Here is a 16385-nt window from a genome sequence, read left to right on the forward strand (position 1 = left end):
CAGGCAGGAAGAGTTTGCACTGTTCCAAAAACCTCTGAAGCCTTTACATGTTTTCAGCTACAATAACGTCTGCACTTCCTGATCTGATTCCACACATCAGTACACATGTAATCTCTCAGGTTTCGTGACATGTTCACATGCAGCTCATTATTGTGGTTTTACTGGTGCTATACCCCTACTTTAACCACTGTATACATCTCTTATACTGTGACCAGTGCAGCCTGAATACACGCAGTTGTACTCACAGGGATCCTTTCTAAAGAGCATTAGTTTGGATAAATGCATATCAATCATCATCTCACTGTGGCTGAGTATTTACAATTTGATTAGTACGGTCTAAAAACCACAGAAGACTGCTAAATACATAAGAACAATACGGGAGCATAAGAAACTGACATGAATGAAGAAAATGTGACAACATGTTTTGTCTCCCTAGATTGTCTTTGATGTCAGACTGTATTTGTTGTTTTCGTTGTTTTTTTTGCTATGAATACAAAGTGACCATTACATCAGAAATGCTTCCCCCTATTCTTAAAAAGTCAACCTTGGACCGTCCATTTGCACTGCATGTACTGTGTTATTCATTCACTGTACTGGTGTAAAAAGATGAACCCAGAGGATGAAATGAAGACAGAGGGATCCTTTCTAAAGAGCATTAGTTTATTTTCCACAGGTTACTTCAGAAACAGGTCATTATGTACAAAATCTGGAATGTTGGATAAATGCATATCAATCATCATCTCACTGTGGCTGTTTCCAGAGAAACCTTAGAAATACTAGCTATACATTAAAACGAGTGCCTCTGCATTGCAATTTATTGCTGGTTTTACAATCGCAAGTCACTAATGCCGTTATTAATTCTTTTCTCACTTTTTTAAGAGTATTTACAATTTGATTAGTACGGTCTAAAAACCACAGAAGACTGCTAAATAAATAAGAACAATACGGGAGCATAAGAAACTGACATGAATGAAGAAAATGTGACGACATGTTTTATCTCCCTAGATTGTCTACGATGTCAGACTGTATATGTTCTTTTTTGCCATGAACATAAAGTGACCATTACCTCAGAAATGTTTCTCCCTATTCTTAGAAAGTCAACAGACATCAAAAACAAAATTAATACAAATAATGTACACAACAATTCATCCGTGTAAAATACTACGTTCTGTGAGAAATTTGGGAAATGCTCATTATCAATGTCATCTGCTTGTGAATAAAATGTACCAATTTAAGATTCAGTTTGGAAATGAAGGGTACAGCTTCACTTAGAACAGCTAACTTTAAACAGTACGACTATTATTATTAAAAAGGGCTATTTCTTTTTCTTAAATACCACAGTGTTTTTATTTTGGTTGGACAGCGCCACATATGGGTCAATCTTAACTACACGTGGGAAGAGTAGATGACACAATCTACTGTAAACAAGTTGAGGGAATGCCATTTGCTGAAACACTGTAGGATAAAATTCTATTATATATTGTACAAACAATTCAGTGGTCACAAATGTATTGTTGGAATTTATGGGGACATTACTTAGTAAATTTTATCATTTCCATTTCTTCGGAAACACGTCTCACTGAAGAGTCATTACCAGTGAATGAATATAAACGCAGAGGTGCACAGAGAATTAGAAGTCACGTCATGTTGCCTTTTAAATCACATTTTTCCTTCTGACACAGTTCTTTGACAAACATGAGTAATGTTCTGAGATGCAGCTTTGACTGTTTAAGTTTTTTCCAACAGTGTAAGTTGATTATTTTGCACAAATGAACATCAGGAGTTAATCAAAGCAACAAAATGATAAAAAGCTCTCAGGCAAAGTGACACAAACATTCACTTCTACACAATGCAGAGAAATCTTTCTGTTTAAGCACTGCTGTATATATCTCCTGTGCTATCTCATTACAAAAAATGATTCTTTTACAATATAAAAATCATGTAAAATCATCAGTGATTACTAAAAGATTGTGTTTTTAAAAAATGCTATCTGATGTTGTTTTTCTGGATGAAAATAAAAGGCTTTAAATATTGCTTTGAAGCCATTATGCTGCAAACGTACTCAGAAGATTGTGAACATGTGAATATTGCTTGGGTGCTGGGGTCAAAGGTCCTCCCCTGTTCAAACAGTTCAAGGTCTATGGCACTTGACAACTTGTCTCTCCCAACTCTACTCTCTGTACAGCAAAGAAAAAAAAAGATTGAGAAACTGCTCCAAAGTGATGAGTAAAAAGTATGATAAAACATTTTTACAGACATAAAAGGCAAACTGTGGTCTTCTCCCATGTAAAAAATAAAACTGACAGATGTTGAAACCCCTGCAAAACAAACACTCATCTCACCAATGGCTGCCTGAAAGATGAAGCCCTTAAAGGGGAACTTCAGTATTTTTCACCCTGATCCCTATTTTCCCACGTTTTTGTGTCTAAGTGACTGATGGGAAGGAGAGCGCAGCAGCCGCAAAACAGGCTGCAATGAAACCACGTCAGTTTACTTTAAGTGGACGTAAACTGACATGGTTTCATTGCAGCGTGTTTTGCAGTTGCACAGTGTGAAAACTGAGAGACTCAGATTGTTATTTTAAGTGTCTGACAACATTATAAAAAGGATCCTTACAGAGATAGACCTTTTGTTAAAGAGTAAGATCCGTTTTGTTTAAACAGAAACAGCCTCAAAATCGCTATCGCCAAACCCACCAGACTCCATTTTAATAAAAAGCAATTTTAGCATGTATATAGCCAGCATGTTTTCACATCTAACTGGGTGTATTAATATTATTTCAACCAAACAGAGTTGGCGATTGTTAAAACTGTGGAAAGACTAAACAAGATGGTGTTTGTGAGTATTATTTTGTTTCTGTCAACTTTAAATGAAGTTTATCTTATGATGATAAAAATACTGCATATTTAAATAGAGTCTGGTGTGTTTGCTGAAAGCCATTCTGTTTCTGGTTTTAAAAAAACATGGCCTATGTCAGGAGGAGCATCATTTCCATAATGTTGTTAGACACGAACAATAACAATCTGATCTTGTCAATGACAAAAACAAAAACTTTGTTGCTGCCTGTTTTTCTGCCGCTCTGGCTCAATACTGGGCCAGTTTCAAACACTGCTGTTCCCAACAATCACTTATGGCACAAAACATGGGACAGTAGGGTCCAGGTGAAAAAACACTGGCGTTACCCTTTAAAAATAAAACTGTGAAACTTTGACCTGTTCTTATTCAAATCTCTTTCATAAATTGTCTCCTGCTTTAGCCTTCTGTTCACTATTTCCAAACTTGCTTTGGTTAACTAGCATAACCGCCATATTTTTCTCTGCTTAAAGGAACAGTTTTGACATTTTGGGAAGTCACTTGCTTTCTGGCAGGAAAAAGATTGGAGAAGATCAATAGCTACCACTGCTTCAATCTACTCATGTCACACTCCTCCTGAAAGTAAAGAAGCGTATTTCCCAAAACATCAAACTCGCTCTTGCTTTAGAGAAGAACTTCTGACTGGTAAAACAGGTTAAGGCTGAGCAAACACATGCTACACTTCTCCTTTCCCAGTTCCACCAATATTACATTTTCCAGTCTCATTAAATGACCACATGCAGACTGCATTTCTTCAACATCTGAGAAGCTGTGATTTACTCCTGTTGTTTCCACACAGCACAGGTAGTGGTCTGGTCAGGTGATAAGCAGAGCAGTCGCTGTGAGGGTATCTGAGTGGAGCTGAGGACAGAAGTGTGTGTACGCTGGAGGGTGTTTATGGAAGCAGGGGCGGATGATCTCCTCATCTCAACTCTTCGATCTTCCAAGAAGAGAAAAAAAAATCTCTCCAAAAAAACTAATCAAACACCTCCTTGATCTACATTCGTCTCCACATGAAAAGCACGTAACATTGTCCTCCATATAAGATCGCACGGCAGACCAGAATATGGTTTCAACATCTTAAATAAAACACTTATTTAAAAAAAAAAAGGCAAATTGGATGACAGAAGAGAGGGAGCTCTGTCCCTAAGTGGTCAGATCATGTCAATTTGCAGAAATGAAACCTAATTCATGACAAAGAAGTTTTGGACAGAAACAAAAGATGATCTGTACAGAGACCACAGTAATTATTTGCATCAGAGCAGGTCATATCTTCAGCTTCTTATGTATAAAAATATATATACCACAGTGATGGCCTTTTGAGGACTCGTACTTGCAGAGGTTTGCCGCCGTCTCACTTTGATCCACTACATTCAGTGGTTTTCCCCGTTTAATCAAGGCTATGAAGATCTCTACTATAAATAGTCCCAACAGGTATCAACAGGTCAGTCTCCTCTGTGTATAAAAATATGAGAGTCAACATTAATTTCTCTGTTTGTCTCTCCTCTCGTGTCCCCCCCTCCAAACGCTTCAGAGGTCAGTTTCACTTGAGTCTATGCTTGCGTTTCTCTTATGATAGTCAAATCCACAGTGTTTGGAAACGTCTTCAGGAGGGACACTGCATTCCCATGATCGATATTCACAAAGCTGTATCCATTTGCCTGTGAGAACAGACAGAATTCTGGTTAACATGGGGGGAAAAATTACCAATAAAACTTCAACTAATTACAAAAATGTTGATGAGAGCTGTGTGATATTTGTACAGACAGCAGATTACCTGGATGATTTTATCTCCAGGCTGAAGAATCATAGATGCCGGCCCCTCAGGTTGGACCCTTGTCACAAATATACCCTGAAATCATATATGGAAAAATATTATATTAATTGTACAAACTAAAAGCCACTAAGTTATACTGAGTGTTGTCCTAAAGTGGGTGCAGAGTACAACTTAGGAAATGGAATATTAAACATTGTTTATGTATGGCACATTAAGTGTGGGATAATGCCTGACGAGGTGTTATCAGGAATTTCTGGCTGATGAGGAGGTCTGACCCATCCTCGCTGCGAATTGGACTGTTGCCTCCACAGAGGCCATTAATTCCTGATTCCTGATTACCAAGGGCATTATCGTTTTTATACCATGGTCACTTGCTAAAGAACAGAAATATAAAAAGAATATTCATTTAGATTTTCTTGTGTTTTGTGGTCAAAATCCAAGTATTTCACAAGTCACAGCTCGGTTTCCCTGGTGACACCTAATACCTGGAACAATCATTACCATCCCATAAGGTTCTCATGCAGTGGAAACGTTATTAATTCTCCAGTAAACAGGATGAACCTGAGATACGGCTTATCAACGGGAGATTCTAAGCCAACGTTATGCAATCAACATTCAAGGTTAAAAACATTATGTATACTTGATAATAGTAAATATAATCTGACAGTATGTTTAACAACAAGACTAGCTGGCTATCAGCCACTTCATTGGCCACCGTATGAAACAGCGAGTTGAATAGCGAATGGGATGTGAGATGGCCACTGATGTGATACAAAATATCAGTAAGTTCAGAGGGCCAGTGTACTACTGCAGTTTGTGTGTTACAGTCTGTGGTGTCAAGACAATGAGGCACTGACTGCCTTCAGTGTTAGAACAAATTGTAAATGGAGCGTTGACTGCTTCCCTGTTGCTCTGGTTACTCACATAAGATAGATGCTGATATTATCATGTAGCCAGGGCATTAATTTACAACGATTAACATACAGTTTCACCTGCACTTCTTAGTAGTTGTCCTATAACAAGTTTTAATGGAAACCCAGCAGCCAATCAGAATGGAGTATTCACTCAGACCATGGTATGAAATATATAAACTTACATTGTCATCTGGACGAAAGGGATTTCCCCGACCTCCCACTCCTCCTGATATACTGAAACCCAGTTCTGGATTCTTCTCCACTTTCACACGGATCTGAAACACACCCACATACTTTCATTAGCCATTTATTCATAATCATTCACTGTTAATTACACTAGTTTTCAACACTAGTCTTGAAAGGGTTACAGTTCAGGTTCCTGTGTCAAATTATTCTTTTAATCAAACTTCAGTCTAGCCAATAAAAGATATCCTCAAAGTCAAATTTATTATTAAGCACTTTTTTCACACCAACACCATCCATCACCTCTTGCTGCAGTGAGTCATGTGGGATGCGTGGAGGCCCCTGGGGCTGATGGGAGACTTTGAGCATCAGGTAATCAATGAGCTGCTCCCTGGAAGGATGGCGGGCCATGGACGACTGGCTCACCTGGGGACGAACAGAAGGCCCCATCTGACCGTTCATCAAAGGCACCTGGGAAACAAAAACACACAGAGATGAACTGAGGCTTTTCTTTTATTATTCTTTTTAAATTTTGATATTTCACAACCACATTTTTACTGTGCAGCTAAAAGTTTGTATTAAACCTACTTTTCTGTGGGGGTCCATGGTGTAGCTCTGCTGCCCTTGGGGAAACACATCATCCTGAAAGGGAAGACAGTGATGATCATTAACAGCGTGCCCCAACCTCACTCCAGTGAACCTCATTTACATCAAGGGATAATGATCAAGACAGACAGACACTGACAACCATTTCTCATGTCTGGTAATGGCATTAGGCAGTGATGTGTTGTTTTTGAAGGAGGTGAAAGGGACACATCTGATTAAAATGATGAAAAACTGAGATTAAACTGTGTTTAGTGTCTATTCAGACACTAAGCAGCACATAACTCGGAATATTAGCTTGCTGGAGATGAAGTGAATCTTAAATGTTAAGTAGGGAAGGGGTTACACAACACTCTTAGACATCCTAGTCTTGGATAGTGCACAAGCACTTTATGTCTCTACAAATTCTAATACCCACTTTCTAAATCACTTAGACACACACTTCTAACCACTTACCTTTTGTAAACACAGTTTTCACCCCCACACACACAAAGTGAGAAGATATGAAGTGATTCTGAAGTGATCGAAAGTTGAAGTGAAGATTATGAATGAGCAAAATAAGGATTTTAAGTGCAGTTAAAAAGAAAAAGAATTTCACGGTTGCTGAGATGGATTACAATCACAGGATACGCACAACGGGATGATGATTATCATGTTAAAGCACCTGGCAGGTTTAATTGGGGTGTTTTGTACCATATATGATGTGACATATCTGATTACTAACTAGGACTCAAATGAAGGTAGGGTTTCTCAGTGAAGAGCCTGCCCTGAAAAAGCTCAATTTCCTCCAACAAGCCTGTTACATCACAGCTTAGGACGCCACTTTTTGTTGTAGGCTGGATTCAGAGAAATACAGATCTGCTGTAAATGTTTCTCTAGAAATATAAGTCTCTGTTAACAGAAGACAGAAACATCTTTCCTGTTTATTACTACAATGAGATGTAGAAGACGTTAATAATTATGCCACTAGGCCAATACATTCTGTGAGGAAGACAATTTTAATTAAAGGAACACTTCACCCCCAAAGTACCATTTGTATATCAGTCAATCACCCCATGTTCATTGAACTGAAAAAGAAAACTTGGTTTTTCTCACATTTCTCTACAGTGAATGAAGAATTTCCAAATGGAGAAAATTATTGATGAACTGAAGTCATAGGGGTCTGCGTTTCACAACAGCAAAACTGTATCAAAACATGTTCGCAAATGCTCACACAACTTGTGCAGTAAAATCCAAGTCTCATTGATCCAGTCTTTTGCTCAGCACTTCCCAATCAGACAGCCCTTTCCAACGGGGAACTAAATGAACTAAATGGAAGTTATTTATGCCTTATTCAGTGCCTGACTTGGTTGGTATTTTGCAGGGTTAATTTGGATTCAGACATGCCACACAATAACACAAACAAACAAATTGATGGAAGCACTGGTAGCTCAGCAGCTCCTTTGTTCTGTGAGGTAAAATTACTGTTTTTGTCAATGGAGTCTGTTTCACTTTCAGTTCAGTTCCCTGTCAGAAAAGGCCGACTGTTTGGGAAGTACTGAGCATATGACTGGATAAATGAGACTTGGATTATACTGCACGAGCTGTGGGAGCATTTGAAAACAGATGTTTTGATATAGTTTTGCTGTCTTTCACGCAAATGGTAACTTGGGGTTAAGTATTCCTTTAATTTCTAAATTAGCTAAAGCTAAGTGGCAGCCTTGATCACTTTAGTCAGATGCCAGATGTATAGATCAGTCTTTCTGTCATTGTATCATGGCAGAAGTAAAGCCTTGAAACCAATTAGATGATGGTACAAAAACTAAGCAGGCCCCTTTTAAACAAGTCAAATGCATTTCAAGGAGAGGAGCTACACAACAGACTAGAATCCATCCATGTTCACTCTGAGAAGACATACAGTACAGGCCAAAAGTTTGGACACACCTTCTCATTCAATGCGTTTTCTTTATTTTCATGACTATTTACATTGTAGATTCTCACTGAAGGCATCAAAACTATGAATGAACACGTGGAGTTATGTACTTAACAAAAAAAGGTGAAATAACTGAAAACATTTTATATTCTAGTTTCTTCAAAATAGCCACCCTTTGCTCTGATTACTGCTTTGCACACTCTTGGCATTCTCTCGATGAGCTTCAAGAGGTAGTCACCTGAAATGGTTTTCCAACAGTCTTGAAGGAGTTCCCAGAGGTGTTTAGCACTTGTTGGCCCCTTTGCCTTCACTCTGCGGTCCAGCTCACCCCAAACCATCTCGATTGGGTTCAGGTCCGGTGAATGTGGAGGCCAGGTCATCTGCCGCAGCACTCCATCACTCTCCTTCTTGGTCAAATAGCCCTTACACAGCCTGGAGGTGTGTTTGGGGTCATTGTCCTGTTGAAAAATAAATGATCGTCCAACTAAACGCAAACCGGATGGGATGGCATGTCGCTGCAGGATGCTGTGGTAGCCATGCTGGTTCAGTGTGCCTTCAATTTTGAATAAATCCCCAACAGTGTCACCAGCAAAACACCCCCACACCATCACACCTCCTCCTCCATGCTTCACAGTGGGAACCAGGCATGTGGAATCCATCCGTTCACCTTTTCTGCGTCTCACAAAGACACGGCAGTTGGAACCAAAGATCTCAAATTTGGACTCATCAGACCAAAGCACAGATTTCCACTGGTCTAATGTCCATTCCTTGTGTTTCTTGGCCCAAACAAATCTCTTCTGCTTGTTGCCTCTCCTTAGCAGTGGTTTCCTAGCAGCTATTTGACCATGAAGGCCTGATTGGCGCAGTCTCCTCTTAACAGTTGTTCTAGAGATGGGTCTGCTGCTAGAACTCTGTGTGGCATTCATCTGGTCTCTGATCTGAGCTGCTGTTAACTTGCCATTTCTGAGGCTGGTGACTTGGATGAACTTATCCTCAGAAGCAGAGGTGACTCTTGGTCTTCCTTTCCTGGGTCGGTCCTCATGTGTGCCAGTTTGGTTGTAGCGCTTGATGGTTTTTGCGACTCCACTTGGGGACACATTTAAAGTTTTTGCAATTTTCCGGACTGACTGACCTTCATTTCTTAAAGTAATGATGGCCACTCGTTTTTCTTTAGTTAGCTGATTGGTTCTTGCCATAATATGAATTTTAACAGTTGTCCAATAGGGCTGTCGGCTGTGTATTAACCTGACTTCTGCACAACACAACTGATGGTCCCAACCCCATTGATAAAGCAAGAAATTCCACTAATTAACCCTGATAAGGCATACCTGTGAAGTGGAAACCATTTCAGGTGACTACCTCTTGAAGCTCATGGAGAGAATGCCAAGAGTGTGCAAAGCAGTAATCAGAGCAAAGGGTGGCTATTTTGAAGAAACTAGAATATAAAACATGTTTTCAGTTATTTCACCTTTTTTTGTTAAGTACATAACTCCACATGTGTTCATTCATAGTTTTGATGCCTTCAGTGAGAATCTACAATGTAAATAGTTATGAAAATAAAGAAAACGCATTGAATGAGAAGGTGTGTCCAAACTTTTGGCCTGTACTGTATATGTACTAGAAAGGGTCTGAGGGCGTGTGAAATCAGATGTTAGGAGAGACGTTATACTTTCACTTGTCCATTAAAAGGACATGTGAAAGACTGAGGGTCAGTGATCACTTCTCATCGTCCAGGAGAGAAGGAAACAGACATTTTTTTTCTTCTAAAGGATGTGAAACTAGCAGGAACTGGAAGCCCTGGCTTGGTATGAGCTGCAGGAGCTAACTTCATGTTCACAGTACTCACACAAAAGCCCAGAGCTCCATAGGGCTGTCCGTCCCTGGCACTAAAGACCAGGGACCCTTGGCTGGCATGCATATCCCTACAGCTGCCGTAGTGAGACCAACTCAGCGGAGCATTATTGGAATTATAGGAGCGAGACAGTGCATTCTGAACAGAGGGACGACACGGAACAAGCAGCACCAACCAACATGTCAGCCGTGGCCATGCAATCCACCAAATGAGTGATGACATAGAAGACACAACAGAAAGGTTTACAGCATATAAACACAAACATGCAGTGAAACACAAATACTTTGCATACAGCTGAGTGAGAAGACTTTTGTAAATGTCAAACTCCATATTAAAGGGTCAATCCACCCAAATAAACTTAACAGTACTTTGCCATACAGGTTTGGTTTTATTTGCCAAAGTTTTTAGACACCCCGATACAGAGATGGATTCTGATAGTCGGTTCCATTTGGATCCGTTTCCAAGCTGGTCAAACACCCATATTTGTTTAGCTCTGCAGCAAACAAATTCCTTATCAAAACCTCTCATTCACATTCTGTCTTAGTCTCTTCTACTTGTTTCTGAAACTACAGACATCTACAAAGACATAAAATAATTGACTAAACATTATATATTTTTAACTAAGAGATGTCTTCATTCCCCTCCAAACAACCTAAGAACTAAGATGATTTCATAAGGGATTCGAAAGGATTAAGATTCAATGAGTAGATTCTAAAGTGGATTCAGATCCAAGGCCACTGATGCAATAATGTATGGCAATGTGTGTGACGCGAAATGCTATCAGACTGCAACCCTACACCTATACACTGGAGCTGAATTGAATTCAGCTTGTGGTGCCTACAACACTGAAATGGTAACTTTAAAAAAAACTCAACATCTCTCACAAGAAAGAGCTTAAAATGGTTTACACTAAAGTTTATGGATTATTCGCATTAACCGAGACACAGAGCCAAATTTAGCATATTTATACAGCCTATCATCATTATTTCCACTGGCTACTTATGCGTTTGTATAACACTACAATATCAATCATGCTGTAATTAATTGACAATTTTGAAAATTTTTAACACATCACATTTTACTTCACCACTTCACCAGACACCACATGTGTGCATGGGAGCAGACGGTGACATGGTGGTCCCAGCTGAGGTGCAGAGTCTAATCTATCTTCTTTTAAATAAAAGAAAATACTGAACGATTGTTTGACAATTCCTTTCACATGTAACATTTATAACATTTGAAGGAAGGAAAACAAAACAGTAGGATCAGAGGGTTATAAATCTGATTTCAAAGTCCATTTTTTGCGGGTTGATAATGTTGATAGGGTCACACATTGTTAAGTAAAGAAATGGATTTATATCACACCACTGTCAGGCTGTATCTTCACATGCAGGTTTATGCCTGTCCAGAAGAACATCCTCAGTTGTAATGTCTGTCAGTGCAACATCTTCTATTTATGGCATGTATATTGTCAACCATCGCTGTGATGGAGACTTGCCCTTGACCCCCTCCCATTGCAGTCATCAATCACCTTGCTGTGGCAAGATGTTTTTGAAGGCATTTCTGTTTTAAACCATTTCTTCTTTATTTCAGTGACGGTACGACCCTCAGGTGACACAGAATTAACAGCACTCGTTATTTTGTCACATTGCTTGGCTTCAGCTGGTCCCTTAATTCCACTTCTGACGCTGTTAAAAATGATAGACTTTCTATATGGACCTCCAAAAACAGGACTCTCTAATCTGTCTTGTTCTTTTTACTCTTGGATGCCGTTTTTACGAGGTAACACTTAGACATATGGGGCAGGATGTGTAGCCTTATATGGTATTACTGGGGCATTAATCATTCTAATTTACAATTTTCATGAACATGCCTGCTCATTTATGCACAGGTGGCATTCATCATGTTTATGCAGGTACTTCAGAAAGTTATGCAGAGTGTGGAACATTTGCTGAATCTAACTGCTGAATCTAATCTGTTTCTGCAAAGACGCATTGCTATGGATATTTTTAATGCTGCTGACTCCACAAACAAAATTCTTTTCACCTGCACTGTATTGAGATGGTGGCAGTAATCCCAGAGGCAGTTACCTCAAAGTCTTAACAAACAAAACCTAAACTTGTTGTATATGGGTGAATCAACCCTTTAAGCAAGGGCTAAAGAAAGGCTTTACAGATATTTTCTTCATGTTGCACTGGTCTCTGGTACATTCAAAGTATTTTAGGACTGTTATAATGAGTCAGAGGACCAACAAATAACAAAGACAAGATTGTGAATCATTTTGGGAACGTATTAAACTATATCTCATCATCTCATTAGGTTTACCTTTTCCATTTTCTTTGCCTCGATGTGCCGCATCACCTGGTCTCTCCAGTCAGCTGGCACCCTTCCTGTTCCAACTCCTCCTGACACCTGTCCAGACCCATCCAGCAGCGAGTGCTCAGACTTCACCCTGACGTTGGGCCTCTTGCTGGGGCTGCTTTGCTGATAGTTGAAATCGCTGACAGACATGGTCCTCTCCGGAAGTTCGTGCGGCTGCGGCCTGGCGCCAATAGGCCTGGAAGCTCCAGGTACATCGATGCTGTAAGTGCGAGCTGAGAGGGGCCTCTGCATGGCCTGGCTCATTGCCAGCGGCCCCCTGGCGAGGGTGTGAATGTCCCTGTACGTCATGTATTCCCCTTCAGGTACCTGTATGCGCCTCGGGTCACCCATGGAAGCTGTGGAGGCGGTGCTGCTTTGCCTCTGCAGAGAGCTGCTTCTAGCCTGGCCCCCGGTAGAATGAAGTCTCTCCTTAGCCCACATGTCTCCAGAGGGTTTGGGAGCCATGGGAGGCCCCCTCTGCTGGGGCTGCAAAGGGTAGGGAGGTGCTTGATTACGGTTGGAGTAGTTGGTGTTGGCTAGTGAGTGTGGCGGAGGCGGGAGGTAGCCTTGGTGCTCTGGAGGCATGGGCGTCCTCTGGGCCCAGAGGCTGTCTTTAGGCATGGCACTGCTTGTGTACTGTATATTGTACTGAGGAGGAGGGATGCCCATGGCCATGCTGGAGGAGACAGGATATCTACTGGTGCTGGCAGGGGGCTTAGAGGAAGAGAGCAGATCTGAGGAAGATGCAGAGGAGCCGGGGTAGATCTGGAGAGTCTGGTCATTAAGTAACTGACTGGCTGACTTGCTCCTGACTATGCTCTGGCCCTGAGCTCCTGGCCCTGGGCCGGCCCCTGCCATCCTAGTCATTCCTGCTGTGTCATAAGAGTCATCATCCCCATCAAAGGAGTATAGCTTCATTCCCCCTGTTTCTATGTTGCTGACACTGTGAGACTTCATCACCTGTGGGGGATGGCACCTTTTATCTGGAGACAGTTCCTCTGTGCTGCGAGACAGAGACATGTCACTGCTGGCTGTCACGCCTGTCGAGGCCACATGCACAGCAGATGTCTCTACTCTCATCGCTTGGCTTTTGTTGCCCACACTATTGATGCAGTCACTGACCTGCTGGTTTCCATTCAGAAAATGCTCCATGTTGTTGTTGCCAAAACTCTGCTTGCTGTCCAGCTCCTCCTGGGTTACTGAACCATTCTTGGTTTTGTCCACCTCATCCAGCTGGACCATGTTGTCAGTCGGCAACTTGGACACATTCATATTGATCTGGTCCCACTTGGTGTAAGTTTCTCCCATGCCATTGTTTATTCCCTTCTCAATGAAGGCCAGCCTTGCTTCCATGGACAGGTCGTAGTCACCCATTTTCTCTGGCGGAGTCTGCTGGGTTTTCAAAAGGGCCTGAAGGGATGTTTCAGAGCCGTTACCATTATGGAGAAGAGGGGTGGTGTCTTTAGGCTGGTTCATATTCTCATCCTCTTGCCTAAAACAAAGAATAAGGAGGTACATTAGATTCTGTAATAACAGGAGGAAGACTCATCTGTTCTCAGTGTTAACAGGTTGAAGAACGATACTAACCGGCCTTTTGGTAGGAAGGGCATCTTTGCCTCTCTCTCAGGGGTGCACAGGGAGTTGTCCTGACTGCTGTCTGTGGTCAGAGACACTGAGTCAGACATGCGTGATGGCGATGAACAGTTACTGTTGTTCTGGTTGCTGTTGGCCACTGTGTCATCCAGCAAAGAGTCTGCATCATCTGTTAATCAGAATCAAAAATATCATGGTTAGTGTACTATATCTACACACTGTCACTTTAATTTTCCATGTTAAATGTTATATTTCAATCACTTAAAATCTTTACCTTTTTTGTCTTTACTCAAAGTTACTACTTTAGGCTGGTTGATGGAGATCTCAATAAGAGGGGGTCTCATCTCTGCAATTTTCATCTCCTCCTCTTCATCAGACAGCTCCTCAGAATCCTGAAGACAAAAAAAAAAAAAAATCTTAAAGCTGTATTTTTTCAGTTGAAACTCATAATGTGCTTGCTGTATTTCATGTTTGTGACATTGTGAGGACTAAACCACTGAGAGTACCTCTAGTGTGTCCTCATGGTTCATTAGAGCGCCCCCTGAAGATTTGAGTGCGACTGTCTGAGAGGTGTAAGACTCTGAAATGTTTGATTCTGGTGCAGAGGAGTTTTGGGCCAATGTGTTGGTAGATTCTTGGGGCTCCACTTCTGATGCCGTACCATTAGGACAGGGAGTCTCTATCACCTGCAAAAAAGCAGTACAGATGATAAGTTATTTATTGAAAATGTTCCTTCACTTGCATGTAAAATGTGCAATTTGTTAACCCTAAGAGACCCGTGGGACTGCCAGCGTTCTTGGCCGATATTACAGTCTCTCCGAGGCTGTGGCAGACTGTATACACTGTATAAAATGACCTATTGTAGCCCACTAGGATAATCACAGCCTCATGAAACTTTACAACCACACACTACAGACCTCAGGCATTCACAGGATGAATCGCTGTCATAGGTATATGGACAATAAGGGTGTTTCTTAGCATTTTCCAGGACAGAAGTGCTCACCATGTAATTGCAAAAAAATATGCAATTCTTACAGAAACCTCCACATGTCAAATGTTTTTGATACCAAGTCACAGCATGATTTTTTGTGTGGTGTTCTTCAAGGTCTTGGTGTCTTAATCTGATATTTTGATCATTTTATCAATTCTTGAATGGGAAAAAAAGGTTAAATTTAGCACCAAATCTATGTAACAAATGTTGCAACAACTTAAATGAGCATGGGACTGGACTTATATAAATCCATAGTAATGTTCTAAGCCCCTCTACACTCTAAACTTTAAAAATGTGAACAGGCTTCACACCAGTACAAAATGTTTATTACAGATTTAGAGCTTGAAAAACTTGACTGAGCTGTATCTCAAATTAATACTCAGGTTACCAGCTTACAGATGATGTATACCACTTCTATGTGGCATATAATATTGACCTGCCATCTACCCCTAAAGATCCCTTGTCCACCCCCTTAACAGACAAAAATGGCTCTATGGTAGGTTTCTCAGGGTTAAACTGGAACTAAAGGGGAACCAAGGTTTCTTTCCAGTGAAATCAAATAAAAAGCTGAAGCTGACCTTAACTCCCACATCCTGCACGCCAATGTGGTTCCTCTCAATTGGCCTTGCATCTTTTCCCGACTCATCACTCGACTCATCCTCCTTGAGCCTGTGAGCCACAGACTGGGCTGTCTTCACCATGTTCTTCAGCTCATCTGGGTATGGTGTAGGGTAGCGCTTCAGGTTTCCCTCCTGGAAGAGGAAAAATACCCACAAACTTACCACTAAAATCATTTGGTTGCAGTTTTGACAGACGTGGGATGAGGAGAGGTGAAATGGCAGTTTTGAATGGGAATTACATGGAGAATGAGGTGCATTCACTTTCAAATAGACACATTTCAAAGGCACCAATGTCCCCTCTATTAAGCATTTTTCTTAAACATAGTAATGATGTTTTAGTTTGAACCACTGACCTAAAAAAATGTTGACTGTAAATTGTGTGAGAAAATGGGACATGAGGCACATTTTACATAAAAACAGCTACAAAGTCCAGATTGTTGCCAAATAATATTATGATCACAACAATGTCCTTCCAGTTTAGTAAACCATGTCAGCACAGTCATTTTTCTTTTCCCAATTATGTGAACAACAGCTTGACACTGACCCTTGGGGGCGTTTCTCTCTCATCTTTGTCCTCGTCACACTCAAAGGCCACCTGAGCTCGGTGCTTGCGCTGCTCCTCCCAGAGAGCTGGATTGAAGCTCTCAGAGTCAGAGTTGGGAATGTCTGAAATAAAAGCAGAAATCAGGAGGAAGATAACAGTGTTAGGCTTTTATTAAGGCTTTG

General features: G+C 40.9%; 1 protein-coding gene across 2 annotated transcripts in view; it reads right to left on the reverse strand.

Moving 5' to 3' along the window:
- Positions 1–639: 639 nt before the first annotated feature.
- erbin (erbb2 interacting protein) overlaps positions 640–16385 on the reverse strand; it is a 68590-nt gene continuing 52844 nt past the window's right edge. The window contains exons 16-27 of one of the 2 annotated variants that reach the window (XM_033646538.2): positions 16204–16325; positions 15618–15791; positions 14555–14734; positions 14323–14440; positions 14043–14217; positions 12420–13947; positions 10089–10232; positions 6316–6369; positions 6031–6198; positions 5727–5819; positions 4631–4705; positions 640–4514 (exon numbers count right to left, since the gene is read on the reverse strand). In XM_033646538.2, coding sequence (XP_033502429.1) covers positions 4407–4514; positions 4631–4705; positions 5727–5819; positions 6031–6198; positions 6316–6369; positions 10089–10232; positions 12420–13947; positions 14043–14217; positions 14323–14440; positions 14555–14734; positions 15618–15791; positions 16204–16325 — 2939 coding nt within the window. In that variant the 3' untranslated portion in view covers positions 640–4406. The remainder of the gene's footprint in view (positions 4515–4630; positions 4706–5726; positions 5820–6030; positions 6199–6315; positions 6370–10088; positions 10233–12419; positions 13948–14042; positions 14218–14322; positions 14441–14554; positions 14735–15617; positions 15792–16203; positions 16326–16385) is intronic. The other variant, XM_033646539.2, reaches the window with a different exon arrangement.

This window comes from Epinephelus lanceolatus, chromosome 19 (assembly GCF_041903045.1).
Source record: "Epinephelus lanceolatus isolate andai-2023 chromosome 19, ASM4190304v1, whole genome shotgun sequence".
NCBI classification, from domain to species: Eukaryota; Metazoa; Chordata; class Actinopteri; order Perciformes; family Serranidae; genus Epinephelus; species Epinephelus lanceolatus.